The sequence below is a fragment of the Oryza sativa genome, chromosome 8 (genome assembly GCF_034140825.1).
Source record: "Oryza sativa Japonica Group chromosome 8, ASM3414082v1".
Lineage (NCBI taxonomy): Eukaryota > Viridiplantae > Streptophyta > Magnoliopsida > Poales > Poaceae > Oryza > Oryza sativa.
The window spans coordinates 19,729-40,084 of record NC_089042.1 but is presented as its reverse complement, the minus strand read 5'-3'; the positions used below and the strand labels follow the sequence as shown (position 1 = coordinate 40,084).

Below are 20,356 nucleotides of genomic sequence, written 5' to 3'. Positions count from 1 at the left end.
GGGAACTAAACACAGCCGTTGATTGATGATATTAAAAATTGTAAACATGAATCATCACTTCAAAATACCTCAAAGTCGTATGTTGGGCTAGGCATTGACAGGAATTTTTATTTTGGATCAGATTTTTTGTTAAAAATAATCTTTGCAGTTTGAACCAGTGGCTCCATACGTCAGCCGCCATGATCTTCTTCCTCCTCATTCCTCTCCTCTCTTTGCACGACGTTGCATGCTCCCGCCTCAGCCGCGGGAAGCAAAGGACTACTTTGTGTCACTCGTAACTACTGTGTCGGAACATGTCTTGTCATTTCCTACCGTCTCCATGCGCCTTGATTGACATTTGAGAGATGGAGACATGGTTGAGAAAGAAGTATCTATTGATTGAAGTTTATCAATTCTCACAACATAATTCATGTGAAGCACAAAACAAATATTAATATCAATATCAACGTTAAATTCATATTCAACTAGAACTACTAGCCTCTTGGTCAGGCTCATGCACCAAACGATATAGAAGAGCTTTCAGTGGGGATCGTCGTGTGACTGCAAAGATGGAGGTGGTGATAGCCAACCTCAAGTATGTGTTGCCTCTGCCACCTAGTGCTCTAGCTTTGCTAGACGCCAACACTGGTGGAAAACATGTGTGCGGAGATCGAGCTTGAGAGGGGCAAGCACCAGCGGGGCTCTAGGTTGAGCAGGAAATAACGAGGGGGGAGCAAGGGGCTAGCATACTAGAGCATTGTACCGTATAGACACTGTGGCCGACAAGGAGTCATGGTGGAGAAGAAAGAGTTGGAGATACTAGGAGGATAAGTCAATCCAAGTGCAACACAAAGCAATATTACTTTTCCTAAAGTGAAAACACAAGCTACCTAAACGTAGGTAACTATATGTAGCCCAAAGGTGCAATTTACTCTTTCTTTTAAAGATATATGACATGATGAGCCATCGTCCAAATTAAACTATATTGTTTTACACCATATGTTTGTCTTAAGCTAAAACTTCACAAAGTGCTCAGTTCTACATATCAAGCTGTTTGTGTAGGAGTATTATTTTCCTACGCGATGGGTTATTTTCTTTGTCGTTTATGGGAGTGTATTAGCACAATGATATATGAGTTTCCTTATTAGACACGGCAACATATCATAGAATGTTGTACTCTCATATTCTCTTCTGATTACACGTAAGATACGTTATATTATTAAAGTTTTATGTTGCGCGAGTTCCTTGAAAAATTCTATTTTGGTTCGTGCCTTCTCATGGAGCACTCAAAATCTATTAGGCCTAAGCCTGGGTTTACTATTTTCCACGTTAAAGTTTCTCCATTTAGACTAGCTTATATGTGTGTGGCGTTATTCGATTGTTTTATGTTTGTTCTTATTATTCGAGGTAGGTTAATCATTTCCAATCGTGGTTCGTGCCTTCTCATGGAGTGCTCAAAATTTATTAGGCCTAAGCTTGGGTTTACTATTTTCCACATTAAAGTTTCTCCATTTAGACTAGCTTATTCATGTGTGGCGTTATTCGATTGTTATATGTTTGTTCTTATTATTTAAGATAGGCTAATCATTTCCAATCGCACTTTAATAACATGCTACCTCTATCCTTAAACTGATCCTGTTTTTAAAATATTTAGATTTGTAGTCCCTTCTCTCTACTCCATAAGCGGGGATAGAGAAACGTCGAGGATGGAAAAAATGTAGCCCCATGGTAGTTGGCGGGGGTGAGGACGGACGGTGAATTTTTAGCACAACGTGGATGGAGACGTGGAGATGACTTCTGACGGAGGTTTTCTCGTTACCATCTCTACCCGCTTCATATGATTATTACTACATAGGTGATGTGGGGATCAATGGCAATCATCTAGATGAAGATCGGGCCTGCACTGGAGGCAACATTGGGACCCGTATACCCTAATTTATTATTATTATTTTTTGTCCATTCCTCTTATCTCAGTTTTTGTTGAGAAAAAAAGAAAGAAAAGAAAAGGAAAGAAAAGAGGAAGGAAAGAGAGAAAAAAAAGGCTGCAGCAGCAAGGGCAACAGAGGAGCCGTGGAGGTGGCAGGCGCTGCCGGCCGCGAAGAGAGGAAGCAACAATGGCCTCTCCGCCTCCGCCGTTAGGGTCAGAGACGGCGATCTCCCCGGCGTACGGCGAGGAGGAGGAGGAGGAGGAGGAGGAGCAGTGCCGCATCTGCCGCGTCCCTGCGGAGGCGGGGCGCCCCCTGCGGCACCCCTGCGCCTGCCGTGGGTCCATCCGCTTCGTCCACGACGACTGCCTCCTCCGATGGCTCGCCACCCGCCGCACCTCCCACTGCGAGGTTTGCAAGCGCCTCATCTCCACCTGCCCTCTCTACGCCGCGAATGCTCCTGCAAGGCTCCCCTTGTCCGAGTTCATGCTCGGCCTCGCCAACAAGCTCATGGGCTGGTTCTTCCTCCTCCTCTCCCTCCTCGCCGCCATGTACATCTGGGAATTCGTCATGCCCTTCACCACCCTCTGGATATGGCGCCTCGCTCTTGCTAGGAGCTTTGCTCGGGTGCGCCACCTGCTCTCCCTCCGGATCTTCGCTCATGCTCATGGACATGGCGCCCCCCTCTATGGCCTTATGCCTTCTCCCGACGCCGTCTTCGCCTGTGTTTCTATCAGAAGAGCCTTTCTCCGGGACCTCCCCCACTTCAGGGACCTCAATCCCCTTGCCAGATTTGCTGCCCATGCTCTTGCTCCCTTTGCACTCTGGATTGCTCGCCTGGAAACTCGTCTCGACCGAAGGTTTGGAGGCTTGGATAGTTTGCAAGTCATTGCGCTACATACCGTTGAAGCTTCCTTGATGGTATATACTATATCTCTTACTTATATACTCCACTTCCTTCCATTAATTCCATCTCATCTCATCTCACTATATGTAGTTATATATGCTCGTTTCTTATTATAAGCTAATATAGCAGTCAAACACCTATGCTGTTTTAAATCTATTCTGAAACTACAATTTATTACCACACCTACCTATACCATGTTTTTTTTGCTGATTTTCCAAAGCTTATGGACCAGGGTATTGCCAGGAATAGCAGTCATGATTATTCTTATGGGTTTTTCTGTCCTAGTGTATGGGATGGTGCTCACTTCTTTTTCACACTGCAGTAGATCATGAGGCTGTCCATCTGATTGGCTATATACACCGGTGGTACTGTATAGGTGTAGGATTTCTTCAGGTTATGATACCAAGCATACCTAAGCTTGTTATTTTAGGTCCTTTTTTAGTTGTTTTGCTATTGAAGTTGTTCTAATTCTATGCTGGCTTTACCTATGGTTTAATGAATTCTTCCCTTTCTTTCTTTACTTATTTCCTGAAAAATTCTAACAATATGTTGTCTTACTCTTATCAGGTGGTACTTCTTGATGTGATGCTTGCTTGTGTTTTTGGTTTTATCCCCTTCTCACTGGGGCGGATAATCCTATTCTGCACATCGTGCTTCAGTTTTGGAAATATGGATAGAGTCCACTCCTACACTTCAACATCTTCTATCCTTTTAGTTGGATATGGATTTATCTTTTCACTGGGTGTACTTTTCACTGGGTTTCATACTTTCGACCAGTACTCGAGGGGAGAACACCTCACAATTGCAGTTTTCTTCAAGGTCTTGACCAATGGAATGTACAGACTATTCAGCCCTCTTAGAAGGTTGCCTGGTATACATGTAATGGTCCAGATGGCATTGTCTTTCTTGCGACTGTTCTTCAGAGGGATCATAAATCTAGTCACCGTTGCCAATATTTCAGTTAATCTCATTAATGTGATTGCAATATGGCCGTTGTTCTTTGGCTGGTCAGTTGATATCTGTGCTTCACAATTGTTTGGTGAAACAATATATCAGAAGCTTGAACTTCTATTTGCCTCATCTTTTGCTTCTACTGCTCTTCATTGGCTCATTGGATGCATCTATTTGATGTTACTCTCAATATTTTCCAGTCCTCTTTGTCTGGTATCTATCATCTCACCATCTCAATTAGCACGTGCGGTATCTATGATCCAAAACTATTAGTAGCAAGTGATGTCTTATTTTTTTCTATTATTAGGTATTGGGTCCAGGAGTTACTATTCCCTTTGTCCACTTTTCTGGAGAAGAAAGCTTGATACAGCTCTTCCGCGAACCATTCTACAAATTTTCTTTAAAGCTGCTACCTGGTCTTTTTGTCAGTGCTGTAGATGTTGCTATGGTCATTCTTGTTCCTGTTCAAATTGCTGGCCAATTGGCACCTAAGGTGTTCCCATTAGATATAACGTAAGCATTCCACTCATGTGCTTCGTTACAAGATGTATCTGCCAGTCTTGGGCAATTCTCCACATTTATTTTAATATCTTGAATTGCAGCTACTTTGATCCTCCTACTAAGGGATCAGCATTTTGGCAAGCACCACGGAACTATGCAGAGTTACTTTCTGGTGCCCTTCTTCTGAGGTTTCTCATCTGCAATACACTCAAATACCTTCAGCCTGGTCCACTATTGCAGAAGTTACTGCTGTATTGGTCTGCCACCACTAGACGTGTTCTTGGTCTGCTTGATTTATTGATTGCCTGGTCTGCTGGAGATGGTGAATGCGAGGATGGAAATGGTTCCACACGAAAATTCCACCATGGTAGCACTTCTGAAGATGAGTACAAAAGGTAACACTACTGGCACCACCATGACACTCAATGCTCTCTCTCTCTCCTACTCTCTTCCTCTCTCCAAATTTGTGGCTTGATATAGGTTAGTGCCTGTATGCTTGCTCATTCAGGAATTTTCCATTTAGCCTGATTGCATTCACTTCCATTTCAATCAGATTCGCCTATTCGCGTACACCCTCCATTTTCATTAAGTGCACATAACTAGGCAATGGTTCTTTTGTGGGAGTGAACAAAAGTATCCTCCAATATATGTCGAGCACGTAAAATGTGGTAAAGTTTATCTAGGAGTTGTAAGCATGCTAAGTATTTAGAAACAATATTTCAGTCAAGACTCAATAGTGCAAGTATTTAGAAACATAGGGAGTATAATACTCACAGTGTGCGTATATACTCAACCCTAAAATAATTGTATGATAGTTTTATAATGTATATCCTAAATCCATTTGCATTTTAAATCAACATCGATGGTGGCATATTTAAGTTACATTGTTCTAGCTGCAGTATCTAATTTAAACTAAGACCTTTCCAAGGATCCAAATTGAAAATATCTATGATGCGATTTATCTGCATATTATGCATTCACCTATTTCGTGAAATATTGCAAGCATCATTGCCAGTTCTTTTAGATTTCCTGGTCAGAATCTTACTCATTCTGCACTATTCCATGACAAACAGGGAGACATGGACTTTAACTGAAGTTAAGCAATATAAGCATGGTCGGGATATTTTTTGTTACTTTCTGCAGTTGGTTTCTTATTGTTCACTGTGTGCTTAGAGGTACACTGCACATAACTAGGTTTCACGATATCAATAAGTACAGTTTTTAGAGGTACCAAGTAGGCAGGGGTGAAGACAGGGAGAGGCGGAGGGAGTCCTGGCCTCTCCCAATGATGCATTATCTGTTTATGACCTGCTAATTATCTCTCTAATTACGTGATTAGTTGAAGCACTTTGGTGTAGGCATTCAAGCTTTCAACACTAACTGTGTTTGCATGCCTAAACAAACTAGGAGATATACGCCTTTTTCCATGATAATTAGTTGATTACTGCATCCTGCACTTTGGGTAGATGGTTTTTGCATGCTCCTACACCAAGCTAATACATGGAAATGCAATGGCATTAATTTAAACGGCTTGGCTGTTCTAATGCCCTCATATCGTTGTTAACTGCTAATATCTATTTCTACATTAGCCTCAATTCATTTACCTCTTCACTTTAATTTAGAATACTAAAATATTTAAAAATAATATATGCAGCCAATTATAAATAATAGTCACGGAAATATTCTTTTGCTATCCACATAAAATACTTTTATTTTACATGTATTGTGATGCAATTTTTTATGGTTCGATCATTTTCACTCAATATATAGCTCAAATTGACCCCCCCCTCAAGAGCAAATCCTGGCTTCGCCACTGCACGAAGGGTATCTTAGTTATATTCATCTTTTTGTTCTATGGGTGAAAAAAATATGCCCTATAAAAGTGAATCGAGGTACAGATTTAATAAAGAGAAAGGAATCTATGATTGGAATGTTAAAAGGAGATATGGTGCTTTTATTTTTCTCAAGAGGCCATGCTACATCTTACACTCTCTTATCGAGCATACATTATATGTGCTTCTCTTTCTTCTTGCGAACATAATAAGCTTCTTATTTTTTTCGATAGCTCGCTCTTGACAGTTCATCTTACTATGTTGCTGGTAAGGCTTAGATTTCTAATATGATTTGTTTATTTCTATTTTGAATTTCTTTCTTGAAAAATTAATTATACCCTGTTTCCTTAGTATTCTTGCAGCCTGGTGGGTGGTGGGTAGTCAGTAGTGTTGGCATGTGTTCCATTTGCTCCATTTTGCCTTTAAAGGGATAATCCATCTCAGTACCTCTCGCCAAAGTATGCGTCTCATCATAGGACGTTTATACTTTTTTTGTTCTATGTAGTGTGTATTTATTCAGCGGTAACATTTTGACAGTCTGACCATTCTTTTGGTTGAATTGACAGTCTGATCCTTCATTACTAAAGATAATCATTTGCAGTTTTCAGTTGGCATGCAGATCAAATAGATATCAAAGAAAGAGTAAATTGCACTGTTGGCCTCTAATTCTCTATGCTTGCATAAGTCCCAGAGCTATTGATCGCTAAACCTGCACAGGTCCCAGAAGTAGAAAGTTGCATATCTTATCCTTGAACTCGTAAAACTGAATTAACTAATATTAAAATAAGGTTTTGCTGTCTGACTTGTTAGCTTGCTATTCTCGGCTGCCTGGCTACTATTTTACCATTCAAATAATAGTTCTCTTTTTTCGTTGGCAAACCAAGAGAGCTTGACCGAAAACATAAATGTTACTTTTTTTGCACTCTGTACCAGGAGATTTGCTGCGGTTCGCCTGATTCTACTTGTAGTGCTCTCATCGTCAACTCTTGTGATATTCAATTCTGCTGTGCTTATTGTCCCAGTCTCTATTGGCCGTGCATTGTTGTTTGTCATCCCTAAGTTGCCAATAGCAGGTGGATTGAAGTACAATGGTAATGCCTGTTCACAGATGATCATATGACTTCCTTCTGTTAATCAAGTAAATATTTGTTGTCAACTTACAAAATGTTTTCTCTTAGATCTGTTTGCTTTTGCCATTGGATTTTGCATCATATCAACTATCATTGCCGCCTCTCGAGATTTATTTGTCTACATGGCTTCTGGGAGAACACACCTTCTGGCTTCCGTTATCTACAAGTGGGGTATAACTGCTTTGAAGGGTTCTCCACTGCTGTTCATATGGGTGAGCAGTCTATTTGAGGTGGTTCCTTTGTATTTCCTGATTATGCCTCATGGTTCATTGACTTAAATCTCTCTGCTGTCAGATTGTCATAATCCCCCTTCTGATTGGTCTGCTGGTTAATTTTCTACTTATATCACCCTTCCTCGTGACTGCCAATGGCATGTTCGTTATCGACCTCTTCTGTACTTGGTTCCTAGGGCTGCTACTGCTGAAGTTCTGGGTGAAGTTGGTAAGTTTGAAAATTTGTTTTGCTCTCCTGGCCTTATAGCTTATTATATTGCTTTCCTCTATGCACCTATTTCAGCGAAATCATATCAACTATTTTTTTTGGGTCCATTTGCAAAATCCCGCCTTTGCTTGATGCCGCACCAAATTACAAAAACAATATTAGTATAATTTAGTCTATCTCGCTTCAAAAGGTTTGTTTGCAGCTCACTTTGGGCCACATTTTATTACCGATGTTTCGCTTTGGACTACCCTTTACCTGATGTTTTCACTTTAGATTGGGTAATATTACCTTTGTGGCACTTTGGACCACCGCTAACTCTTTTACCCATCTGCATCCAACTTGTCATATGTCAAAGAAATGTTCTACATACAACTGTAGAAGTTCATTGATGAGTAGGAGCCGGCATACTTGAAATCATTCATATGCTTGAGTAGAGAGTTGTGGTGGTTCAAAGTGCATCAAAGGTAAAATTACCCGGTCCAAAGTGAAAACATTGGTTAAAGGGTGGTACAAAGCGAAACTTCGGTGATAAAAGGTGACCCAAAGTGAAATTTACCCTTATTATTATTTTTGGGTTGTTTAGTTCCATGCCACCATAAGGTTCTTAATTCTTGGATATGCCACTTCCAAGTTCTGGCTTTGACATATGTCACTACTAAGTAGTAGGTGAATTGGAAATATGTCATGGTTATAAATCATTCTGTATGCAATATAAGCAGACATTAACAATATCGATATGTCAATAACCCTTTCATTCAACTTACTCTAGCCCATCCTTATTCTGACATCATCCCAACATATAATTACATTATTGTCAATATTTCATCCCTACTGTCAATATTGTCTGCATTATTTGTTGAGTTTTAGTTCATTTCATAATGAGGTTCATTTTGTGGAGAAAAGTAACTAGGTGGGTTTTTATTATTATAGGTTCATTGGACAACGGTCACACCTTTCCTGGTGTATTTCATTGATGAAAGGTGGGACTGGAAGCTTACTCGGGCAAGAGAGGACGGGTTTTCGGGGCTGAGGGCATTGTGGGTCTTACAAGATGTATTGATGCCTATCACCTTGAAGCTTCTGACTGCTCTCTGTGTCCCATATGCGCTTGCGAAGGGTGTCTTCCCAAACTTTGGCTACCCTGATGCTGTGAACTTAACAGTATACCGTTTTGCATGGTTAGGCGGCTTTGCCTTGTGTGTGCTGTATGATCTAGCCAAGGTATTCTGCAAGGTCCTGGTTAAACTCCATGATTCTATCAGGGACGAGCGCTATCTTATTGGGCAGAGGTTGCAAAACTACGTTGACAATAGCTGAAGACCGTTTGTTTCTTTTTGAGGCAACAGAACACCGTTTCTCGTAGTAGTTAATACACCGTTTAAACGATCGAGGATATATAGCTAATTGCCTGCAGTTCATATAGGATATATATATATATATGTTTAGTGACTGATATTAACAGTAGTTGAAAATGATGGAAATATCTTGGTGGTATTACCGTCAACAAGAACACGCTGAGATCCCAGAAAGATTTTCCGCTGACGGAAATTGTAAATATGGATGCAATCTTCTATGAGAATTTGCATTTTTATTTCTTTCAGTTTCACCACCCATTAATATGCATGCTTATGAAGCTATATCAATAGGCATCTTGTCTAATCTTCTATAAACTTACTCATACTAAAAGAGCGTCTTACGGTATGAAACAGGGAGGGAAAATGGAGTAGAAAAGAAAGCTCCGTTCAATTTTGTTTGATGTTATCAGCAGTTAATTAATTACACGAAGCGTAAGATATGCGACCTTGACAACCACGTGGGCTACTCTCTAAATGAAAATATTAATACTCTGTAGAAAACAAACTAAAATTGCATAGTACTAATACATCTACAATATCATATTAATTTTATTAAATCTAACATCAAATAAATATAATACATTCTCATAGTATGTTTGTTTTGTACTGAAAATATTGCTATGTTTTTCTTTTATAAATTTGATCAAATTTAAAGAAATTTGACTGAGAAATACCAGAAAATGAGTCGTGCATGTTCGATTCGATGGTGGAAAGCTATAAGCACAGATACTGAGATACATCCAATAGATCATCACAGATCATTGATGCAGATGACACACAGGAAGCAGAGCAGTAGTACTATTGTTGTTGCTAAACAAGAAGCAGAGGGGTAGAGGAAAACTTGTTGTTGCTACAGCCTACAGGTAGAGGAAAACAAGAAGCAGAGGTAGAGGTGTAGCTGCGGCTGATGATCTCATCTGGAGCAGCCCTGCCCTCGATCTTCTTGCTTGGGCATCATGTCTCCCTGAATAATTTCCTTAAGCCAGCATGAATGCATGCACATGTGGCAGGAACATCTTCCATCGAGCTAGAATCCAGCTGCTGACCAAAGCAGACATAAATAAAGGCACGCACAAGAAGGAAAAAAATGGCTGCAAATTAAGTATATATATATAGAGCTCATGTATACTATGATGCACTCACTGTTTGTCTGCCTCTGCCTGGTAATCAAGTTAGATTACGCCAAGCACGCCAAGCCACCGTCTTCTTAGCTTGCCGCCTCACTTGTCCTCTTGTCCTCCTCCTGTGCTTTTCTCATTACCACTATCGATTTTTTCTTTTCAAGAATATCACCACTATCAACTTGCGCAATGCTTGCGAGGATGGCATTCATACCTGCAGGATTAAACATCGATTTGTGACACGAATTATTCTGTTCAATCATACCATAACGCAAGCGGCACATAAAAGACAAATACAGTATATCTGTCACCTTACCGATCTGCCAGAACGAAATTGAATCCAAGTTTGTCTTGGAGGCTTGTCGGACCAAGATTGGTCCAATGCAACTTCAGCCATTCCCTGAGATCTCCTCCGTTTCACTGTAATATGGTAGGGTATGTTATAGATCTGATGCAGTTGCCTGTGCACATCAACTTTGCAAGAGGACAATACACAAAAAATATTAATTAAGCATTACTTTCACCTAGCTAGCTAAGTTTTTTTTTGGCTATTTTGAACTCCCAAGTTTGTAAGCTCTGTTTTTCTACCAAGGATGAGTACACAGGGGGCCCAAGATGAAGCAACAAATTGCATTGGAAGAGCATAATACATTACAAGAATAACGGGGGTTACTTGTCACCTGTTGGGTTACTTATGCCATATATCACCTGCAGGCACTACTAGTAACTCTCACTTCACACAATTTTTCAGGAATTAAATAAATATCTCTCTACTATTTACTAAAAGAGGCTTGGAGTTCCCAAACTCAGCCCTAGCTACATACCTTCCCATCTTTACAAGAAAGCTAGCAGAAATTACCTTACCTGCAGGCATACCTCAAGTGAAACATAGCTTAACTATGAGGATACCCACGAATTACATAAGTTAGCAAGCAAGCATGTGCCAAGTCATTCCAAACGTGCCCCGCTCAACTTAGCTGAACTAATGCATCACCCAGTAGTTATCCCATGCTCCACTTGATCACCCCCCTCTCTACTTTTCATATTAAAATCAACTGATTAGCCGTTAATATACATGATCAACTATAAAACAAGATCCATAACTATGTAACGTCATAGCCACCCAGCCTCGCTTGTTTATAATGGTGCATCCATCTCCATCACCACAACAGAAGTTATTACTTTACCTTTCACATCCGTCCATCCTCACTATCATTAGTACTACTGGTTCTTCTAGTAACAGCATACATTCATTTTCCTCCCATAGTTGCTGTAGACGCCAAAGCTCACATATACAGGGAGAGATAAATCCATCAATCAACAGATATACACATGGATCCCAAAGTTGTTGTTGCTCTCGCTCTGTCCCTTATTGGTGGCCTTAGCACCTCTCTTGGTATGCATATATGCACTTCCCATCACTCATTTTTCTTAGCTGTATGCACAGCCATGCAATTTTGTACCTCAATTGGACTTTTATGGTATTTTCTCTTGAATTATTTTGGGATCAATTTTGTAGTAATTGAATGAGTATGTTATACCTCTCGATAGCCATCACCTTCCTACTCCCGTAATAGCTGTGTACTATTTCATCAGGTGCATTGCTGGCTATACTAAACTGTGCCCCAAACAACAAAACACTCGGGATGTTACAGGTAGAGTACAGCTATGTATTATGTATTACGGTCAAACAACACCAGTTCATATTTGCACTATGGGCAAGCTCATAAAACAACATAAGCTCATCTTTGCACAAATCTAACATTTTTACATACTGTTTTTTAGGGTTTTGCTACTGGGCTCATGTTAAGCATGTCTTTCTTTGACTTGGCTTATGATGCTGTCAACGCGATTGGTTTTCTAAAAGGAAACCTTTGGGTGAGAGTAACCAATAAAAAGTCAAGGAACTGTAACCTCTTCTTGTCTAATTAGCTTATGCATTGCAGTTTTTTGCTGGGGCACTCCTGTTTTCCACTATTGCTGAGGTTTTCCCTGAACCAGATTGCAATTTAGCAGATGAGAATGACAAACATGTATAACCTCTCAACTTAGTTCGCTAGCCAATTTCAGTTAGCCTTGGCTCAGAAACTAATATAGGATTCACCATTCTATTTTTTAGTTGGAAAATAAGACTGGTAATAACAACATAGCAGGGAAGGAACTTATGATGAGACACCGCCGAAGAGTAATCTTTAGTGTCGTTGTCACAGCAATAGGTAAGTCCAAAATGTACCTTATGTATTTTAATAGCTTGATAAAGAATATGCTATAATAAACTAATTGTACATTTATTGTTGATGCCATCCTAGCAAACTATGAATTGATTGCATCAACACTTTGACACATTTATATACAGCCAACCTTGTGAGTCACAACAATTTATAGCATGAAAGCAAATAAAATTTTAATGTTGAACCTAAATTAAGATGTATACTTATTGAACCAAGATTAAGATGTACTTATTCAATAAAATTATAATATTTAACCTACATTAAGATATACTTAATAATGATGAATATATCATAACATTTTCCAGTTTTCTAACAACACACAGATGACATATTTCTGGATTGCATTATATATATAACTAACATTTTAGTTCTGAACTCCAACATATTGACTCTTAATTATTCATAAGAGTATGATTGCTAATATTCAGCATAAAAAAATCTGTAGCTTATTGGATAAGAAAAAGAAAAAAGAGTAACATGTAGCTTTATATAAACAACAGCTCAGATTGAAGTATTGAACATCTAGAGGCAACTCAAAATTAGTAGTTTGTTTAGCCGTTAATACAGAAAATGATATTTCACAACTTGTTCAGTACAACAATTGATTTCTATTTAAATAGCTTGGATTCAAGTACACATAATTTTACACAGTGAAAGAAATGACATATAAGTAAAATATATGCATACACAACTAACTGTATGCCCTTTTCCTGCATGTTTGTTTGGTTTTAATGGTTGCACTTATGAACAAAATGTTCAATTGTTCATATCAACAGTTGCTGGTGTGAGTTTGCAAAACTTCCCTGTGGGTACTGCGGCATTTCTTGGAACCACAAAGGTATTTTTTTCTTACTGTTTTCAATATTTATAATAACTTATTCAGTGTTGTCACTATGCCCAACAAAGTTTCTCAATGATGGCCAAAGGCTTTTGAGGCATGGAAGAAAATATATAACCAAGTACAACATAATTAAACAAACAAGCTGTATATATTCATCTTTGTGTTAAGTTGAACAAACATTCAACAATTAAATAGTAAATATGGTACAAAAACTATTCATGTATGTACCTTTACAATTATATGCATTGTAGTAGATATTATTTTCCATGTACCTTTCTCATATTATCCATATTGACTACAGCCCACTCTATTTTATTGATAAGTATTTTTAGTCTCTCTAGTATTTTCATAAATGGATAGTGTGTAAAGGATACCTTGCATGCTAATGTTGACATGCATTTTATCCAGACACATGTTCATTTAGTGTATAACATCACCAATATATTTGAATATGTAACCAGAAATTGAATAGTAAAGGCTTATGATAAAGTTAATTAATCTTATCTGCTTTTCAGGGCTTCCGTGTTGGCCTTAACTTGTCTCTTGCTATAGCTCTACACTACATCCCAGAGGTAATTGACTTTGTGGCGCCTTTTGGGTGGAAGTGGGACTTGAGAATAGGTGTTGAAATTGGGAAGTGTCTTCTCACCCATCCGCCCATCCCCTCTTTTTTGCCCATGGCCACTGTAATTTTGCATTGAAGATACACAATATTATACTTTCATGAATTTGTAGAGCTAATTGCAAATGGAGTGTAATTATATTTTCTCCCACCACCCTGTTAAGACCAATTGAATACTCTAATAGTTATCGATATTTTGTTCACGTGCAGGGTATTTCAGTAGCTCTCCCTGCGTACTTTGCCACTTGCAGGTACTAGTTAATATATTTAAGTAGACCTGTTGTACTTCTGAAAAAAATAGCCCTGCAGTTCTAGTAAAATTATGTTTGTCACGTCTGATGCAGCAAATGGCAAGCCTTCAAACTAGCGACGCTATCTGGTTTTGCAGAGCCACTAGGTGTAATTATCGTAGGTAGGTTCACTGATTTAAATTATTGCACAATAATACGTGATTTGTGCACATAGATGTTACCAATTACCAAAACTAGATGTGTTCTTAAATTTTAACACTTCCATATTAACTATAACCAGAAATACTAACATTGACAGGCTGAGTTCATACACTTCATTCTATTGCCATCATTCTATGTATTCAAATAATGCATATGAAATGTAAGTTTCTTGCAGCATACCTATTCCCAAGCAACTTGAATCCTGAAATATTGGAAGGCCTACTTGGATTAGGTAACCAAATTAACAGAAATTTATTTTGAAAAATAGCTCAACTTAAGTGTTTAATAGTTTCATAAATTTTCTTTGCACAGTGGGAGGGGTCATGGCGTTTCTAACGTTATATGAAATGCTACCAATAGCATTTGAATACGCAGGACGCAAGGATGCTGTGAAGGCTGTATTTGTTGGCATGGCTTTTATGTCCATGAGGTGTGTTACAGTCTTACTACTGCGGTGAACAATTAATTTTACATAAGACACTACCAGTACCGGTTTATAATTTTTCTGTTCAATAATATGACCGCGATACTTATTTCGGCCACCCAAGATACCTACCGCACCTTGGACAGAAAAAAAATAATTTGATAGATGTTGGTCAATGTGGCTGATTTAGCAAGAAATATTTAGCAGAGATTGGTTATAACAAAATATTGCGTTCAAAATTTGGGTTATGGCATAGGGGGTGCACATTCGCTAAGGCAGGCATGAGCGCATGAGGATGGACACATATGGATTAGTTCCACATCACTTAGCAGCACTGCAGCAGTGACCAACATATAAGCCCAAGAGTACCATACCCCAGAGTTAACAATTTTAACAAGTGAAACAAGGATGAAAATACTAAGCAAAGTTGGTGTAAGTGCATGGCTTATTTGACACGGACCCTAGGTGTCACAGTAGGCCAATATGGTATGTATGTATATATGGATCAGGAGTTATTAACACAAAATTTCCAGTCAAAATCAGCAAAGTATTTAGAAATACATGGTGTATAAGATCTTAAATTCAATGAACTGTTTTTGGAAGATTGTAATATAATGTAATGAATGTTATTATATCATGAGCCTACTTCAAGAATGGGCAACAACTATCAGAAGAGGACATGCAACATGGCTTGAGGGAGAAAGATCAAAGAGAACAAAGGGACGGGGCTTAGTGGAGAGGAATAAGCTAGATTATGAACTTTTTAATTCATTATTATTACTTGCACACTCAGAGGGAGATGATAAACCTCCTTTATATAGAGCATATCAATGACAAATCAAAGCTGGAGATAGGGAGTCTCCATTGATAGACTTTATTGTTATCCCCCAAGCATAACTTTATAAGGAAACAGCTAATTTTCAAATAATTTAAACCCTCAGCTTAGGCAGCCATGGAAGCTAGCTGCCTAGCTCAGCATTCTTGCTTGGCCCTCTGCTGTCTCCTTGCATTGCATCTAGATGATTGGAAAGCTTCATGGGCATGGCTACATCTGCTATGAGCCTCAAGGTCTCATGGATTCGTCCATGAATTTCCCTGCAGCTTTGTGACAATTATATCAGCTGTATTTCCTTAATGTGATTACAGCATATAAATATTGATAAATGTCTACATTTCCAATTTATAGCTCACTTGTATTTTGCAGCTTGCACTTCCTAGATATTAGTCTTCCAAAGGAGATGGGTGCATAACATTTGAGTTGAATTCTGATGTGGACAAGAGTATTTCATCATGGACTTTGCGCTAAGGTATCTCACCTTTTCTTGGAATTACTATTGCTGCAGAGGATGTATATTTAAGTTTCATTGGTCCTTTTTTAAAAAAATGATTTCAAATTTACTAGAAAGAAACAAGTATATTTTGACCTGACAGTGACTGCCATTTAAACTTAACTTCTTTCATTTATAAAGCATCAGTAAGGTTCTGCATTAATTATTTTATGCATCTTCTTGCCAATCAAGACAATAGGAGGGGAAGACAAATTAATCATTTTGCCTCTATATTCCATCACAGAATTGCCAAGCCAACATAACCAAACTGGAGCATCGCATTTAATGATGTTGGTTGGAAAGACATACCTACTGAAGGTTTTAACTTTTAAGCAGTAGTAGACAGTAGAAATTTGAACAAGGAACCTCATCAATGTTCTCCCCAGGTGCATGTTTCTAGGAAATTTACTATCAGAAAACAAGATAAGTAGGTGACCAACACATCTGTAAATAGTGGATGAGACTGTAATTCATTGAAAAAGGAGAAAAATACTACTCAATGATGTAAATAAATTAATTGTCATGTGATGAATCATATGATTCTATCCTTTACAAAAATATATTTGTGCCTCATGGCACTTCGGCAGTCGGCAGCCTATACATTGAAGTTTATTTAACGAAAAACGGAAATCTAATGTCTTGCTATTGAGTATTAATTTAGCAACATAAACTGTATGGATTTAGGCCATACTCACGAGAAATAGAGTAATATTTAGAAGGCCGAAATTTCAAGATTAGATGACAGCTGAATCTATACTAAAAGGTTATTAGACAAACTTACAGCACCACTAAAGAACCTGTTTAGGTCATGTTAGTTCTAGAACCCATCCTAGGGTGATACATAATGGACCTAGAAAATATTCATAAGCAAAATACAGTACGAAGAATTGTTTTCACTCAATTTCAGAGGTGCAAGCAGGGATCTGGCTGATTCAGGCTTTTTGTTGATTTCTCTTTTCTTCCTTTTTTTTTCTTTCTTTAAGCTTTTTTCCCCTTAAATTCTTTTGTTACCTTATCTTGGATAAACATTACTACTAATATTACTATATGAATAAAATTTAGACATTTTCCTTAGATTGTAACTGTAAGTTCATCTGATTATGGGCCGTTTGCATCTGCAGAGAGGTTCTCAGAGAAAAAGAAAGACCTCCAGAGAATAATGTGGCTATGCCAAGCCAGTCTAACCAAAGTGGCCCTTTTGGGCTATAAGCCTATAACCCAGCGCGGCAAGATTATTTGTTTGATTCATTTTTTCAGTTGTGCCTCTTTGCAATGGAAATGATAGACCAAAGGGCTGCCGAACTATTTCTTCCTTGCCCTTTCATGTTGCCCTAAACCCTAAGATATTAACATGGCGCTAGTGAACAACAACAGTATATGAGGGATAGAAGTATCATTTCAAAATCGCTTGCCCAAACAAAAGACTCAAATCACTGAGCACCATCGCCATGGATGGGTGATGTGCCCACGGAAGGGACCATTACCTCATGTAGCCTAATGGCTGCAGTGACCTAAGTAGCATCCTAAGGTCCTGAGCTCAAATCTCCATAGGAGCGAATTTCAGATTGGGTTGTTTGAGGGGCTAAGTTCCCAATTTAAATGGCTGCATATATCCGGTTGGACGTAGAGGGCATGTAAGAAATACCCTTCTCTAAAAAAATGCCTCGTCCACGGCCAGCACATACAGTGATGCTTGCAGATTTCATGTCTCTGGCCAAACATACAGAGAGGCCAAGCCTTTCTTTTTCAGATCGGCAATCGATGGTGAGCGCACCAGGCCGAGTCGATCAACGTGATGATCGAAGTATCTAATCTACCTAGCTAATCAGTGTAACTCGGAAGTTAATCTAAGTCAGCAGATTCGGCAGTTCCAATGCAAAAAGTAGAGGCTCTAATGAAAAGAAAACATTCACATTAACCTCAACTAGGGGAGGGGAGGGATGAGGAGTACCTCATAGCTTGCATTTGAAGGTCGCGAATGCGAGGTGGCGAGCCGACTCCTCGATCCCTCCCCGTCCCGTCGATGCCGCCGCCTGCTAAGCCCCATCCACACGGTCGCCGCCGCCTCTGTCCTCCGCTCGAATTCGGAGGAAGAAGAAGGGGGAGGAGGAAGGAGAGCAAAAGAGAAGATGAAGGGAAAAACGAATAAACGAAACTCACGGGGGCAAGAAAAATGAGAATTGGGAAAATAAATGGAAAAGGAAATTAATTGCTTGTTGGTAGATTCCAATCTAGAGGTTCTCATCACTATTTTACCTCTTTCGTCACTTAAAGTTGATATTTTACCTCTAGTAAGTCATAAGCTATTTTGTTAAGAGTATCTATAGAATCTTTTATATAGGTTGAAAGCTCCCATTAATCCCGGTTATACCAATCGTAACCAACAAATCGAAACTAAAGTTTTATGTTAAAAACCTGCATTAATCCCGGTTATAAAACCGTGACCAGCAAATCGAAACTTAAGATTTTCTTTAATACCGATTGAAATAACCGGAAAGTTTTACGTTGAAAACCCGCATTAATCTCGGTTATAACAACCGTTAGCAAATCAAAACTAAAGATTTTATTTAATACCGATTGAAATAACCGGTAATACATACCAAGTCAAAGAAAAAATGTGGATGTGAGATTTGAACTCAAGACCTCTCACCTTAGCCCCCACACATGCTACCATCTCACTTACTATACACATTTGATTTAAATAGAGATGCTTTATGATATTTACTAAAATCAAATACTTCTTGGAGTATAGTCACGACACTTTTGGAAGATTGCACGCATAGAATTGCTGGTGAGAGCTTAAATGATATTGCATTGAGTTTTGCTATATGAAAAAAATAAAACATGAAGAATAAGTCTAGCGCAAATACTTGGACGTTAGGCTAGCGCTTAGCTTGTGGTGGCTCTACGTTAGCGAAAACAAACTGATCCAGTTAAGCACGCGTGCCTTGGGGTGTTTTTTTAACAAAACTAAGTACGGAATGGGCATTTGCAATAAAATGGTTTATGAGGTAAATATGAAACTTCAAGTGACTTATGAAATATTATTGTAATTTCTTTTCTTATATCTGTATCTAATAAAAAAATACCCAGAGATTCCGATTTTCTTTTGGTTTGTCGGTTTATTTTTTTATCGCCGTTTTTTAAGCGGAATGGTTTTTTTTCACCACACGTGGTAAGGGAAGTCCTTTTTTTCGACCTCGCGGTCTCCTCGCTAGCTGCCGCCGTTTTTAGGACCGATCGACGCCTCACCTGCATGCACAGGTACCTACGTAGTGTAGTGTCGGTCGCACATTCATAATAGTGTTCGGACTCATGTGCCTTCCTGATCCGCACGTGTTAGGTCTTTTTTTCCATATTTTTTACTATCTCTTATCCGATCCACACGCGCCCTGCCTCAGCCGCCGCCGGGCTGAACCCTAGCGCTGCCGCCACGTCTCTACCTCCCCGTGTGTTTCCTCCTCCAATTGATTGCAAAAATCGATTCCCCCACTCTTCCATCACCATTTCCCCCATGATTTTCTCTTTTAATTCGGCTTTAATTCGCTGAATTTAATCTCTATTTAAAAGTCACTAATGATGGGCGGTCGTCATGCTTGATTCGCTCCAATTTTGGGGAAAATGGAAACAAGAGTTCGAGTGGATCCAAAGCCCTCAACCAATTTTAGGAGATCGAGAAAGATTCGATCAAATTTGATGGGAAGGATCGGCTCCTGGATTGTACGGGCATGGGACTACCTTCCGGAGGTTGAAGGCGGCAATGTGCGAGGTGGGCCTACAACTCCACATGTGAGCTGGGTCGAAGAGAGGCAGGCCGAGCGGAGGGAGGTAGCGGACTGGGCTGGGACTAAAAAGGAAGAAAGGAATGGGCTAATATATAGCGATTTCAATGTTTTAGTTTATTGTTCAACTCTTAATAGCTGAAAAACCGTCTTTACCTGTTGCATCACCCGGACATTTTTTCTAGTATATATAAAAGGTTAAGCAATAAGTTATGGGAAAATTGCTCATTTGATCATGTTTTGAAGGCTCTACTTTTTTAGTTTTCTTATTTGACCCCGATTTTTAAAATCAAAGATAAAAGTTGACCCTATCCCGTTAAGACGAGTTAATAGTGTTAAATGAGGGGCAAATAGTCCCTTTTGCCCTTTCGTATTTGACCCTATTATATCAAAACGTGCATATATTCAACTGGGATTAGGAAACCGGCGAGTTTCCGAATCTCGGGTGAAAAATTCCTTGTGTCTTGTCTCTTTTACCTATTGCATTTACTTTTGTGCAATTTACTTTCTGTTAATGCCAAAATGTGGTAAGAT

The 20,356-nt window shown here is 39.0% G+C and overlaps 2 protein-coding genes and 1 long non-coding RNA gene across 5 annotated transcripts; 2 read left to right on the top strand and 1 right to left on the bottom strand.

Annotated features, from left to right (window-relative positions):
* The first annotated feature begins 1,996 nt into the window (after window positions 1–1,996).
* Window positions 1,997–9,266, top strand: LOC9272448 (probable E3 ubiquitin ligase SUD1). The gene is made up of 8 exons (XM_015795116.3): window positions 1,997–2,825; window positions 3,379–3,975; window positions 4,070–4,275; window positions 4,365–4,658; window positions 7,029–7,186; window positions 7,274–7,437; window positions 7,520–7,666; window positions 8,597–9,266. The coding sequence occupies exons 1-8, from the start codon at window positions 2,094–2,096 to the stop codon at window positions 8,981–8,983; spliced, it is 2,685 nt and encodes an 894-aa protein (XP_015650602.1). The 5' UTR covers window positions 1,997–2,093; the 3' UTR covers window positions 8,984–9,266.
* A 426-nt stretch (window positions 9,267–9,692) lies between these two features.
* LOC112939836 (uncharacterized) lies at window positions 9,693–18,190 on the bottom strand. Of its 3 annotated transcripts, none has more exons than XR_003243675.2 (5): window positions 17,992–18,187; window positions 16,350–16,448; window positions 10,459–10,562; window positions 10,165–10,356; window positions 9,693–10,062 (listed from the first exon to the last, which is right to left on the bottom strand). It is a non-coding gene; the product is annotated as an uncharacterized lncRNA (long non-coding RNA). The 3 variants fall into 3 exon arrangements; XR_003243674.2 differs by having other exon boundaries at window positions 9,693–10,059; XR_010734703.1 differs by lacking the exon at window positions 16,350–16,448 and having other exon boundaries at window positions 9,693–10,059; window positions 17,992–18,190.
* On the top strand, window positions 11,272–16,626 carry LOC4344407 (zinc transporter ZTP29). The gene is made up of 13 exons (XM_015793662.2): window positions 11,272–11,538; window positions 11,739–11,797; window positions 11,928–12,020; window positions 12,089–12,175; window positions 12,262–12,358; window positions 13,150–13,211; window positions 13,730–13,786; window positions 14,047–14,087; window positions 14,181–14,248; window positions 14,464–14,520; window positions 14,601–14,718; window positions 15,917–16,019; window positions 16,285–16,626. Exons 1-12 carry the CDS (start codon window positions 11,475–11,477, stop codon window positions 15,960–15,962), a joined length of 849 nt encoding a protein of 282 aa, XP_015649148.1. The 5' UTR covers window positions 11,272–11,474; the 3' UTR covers window positions 15,963–16,019; window positions 16,285–16,626.
* Window positions 18,191–20,356: the final 2,166 nt, after the last annotated feature.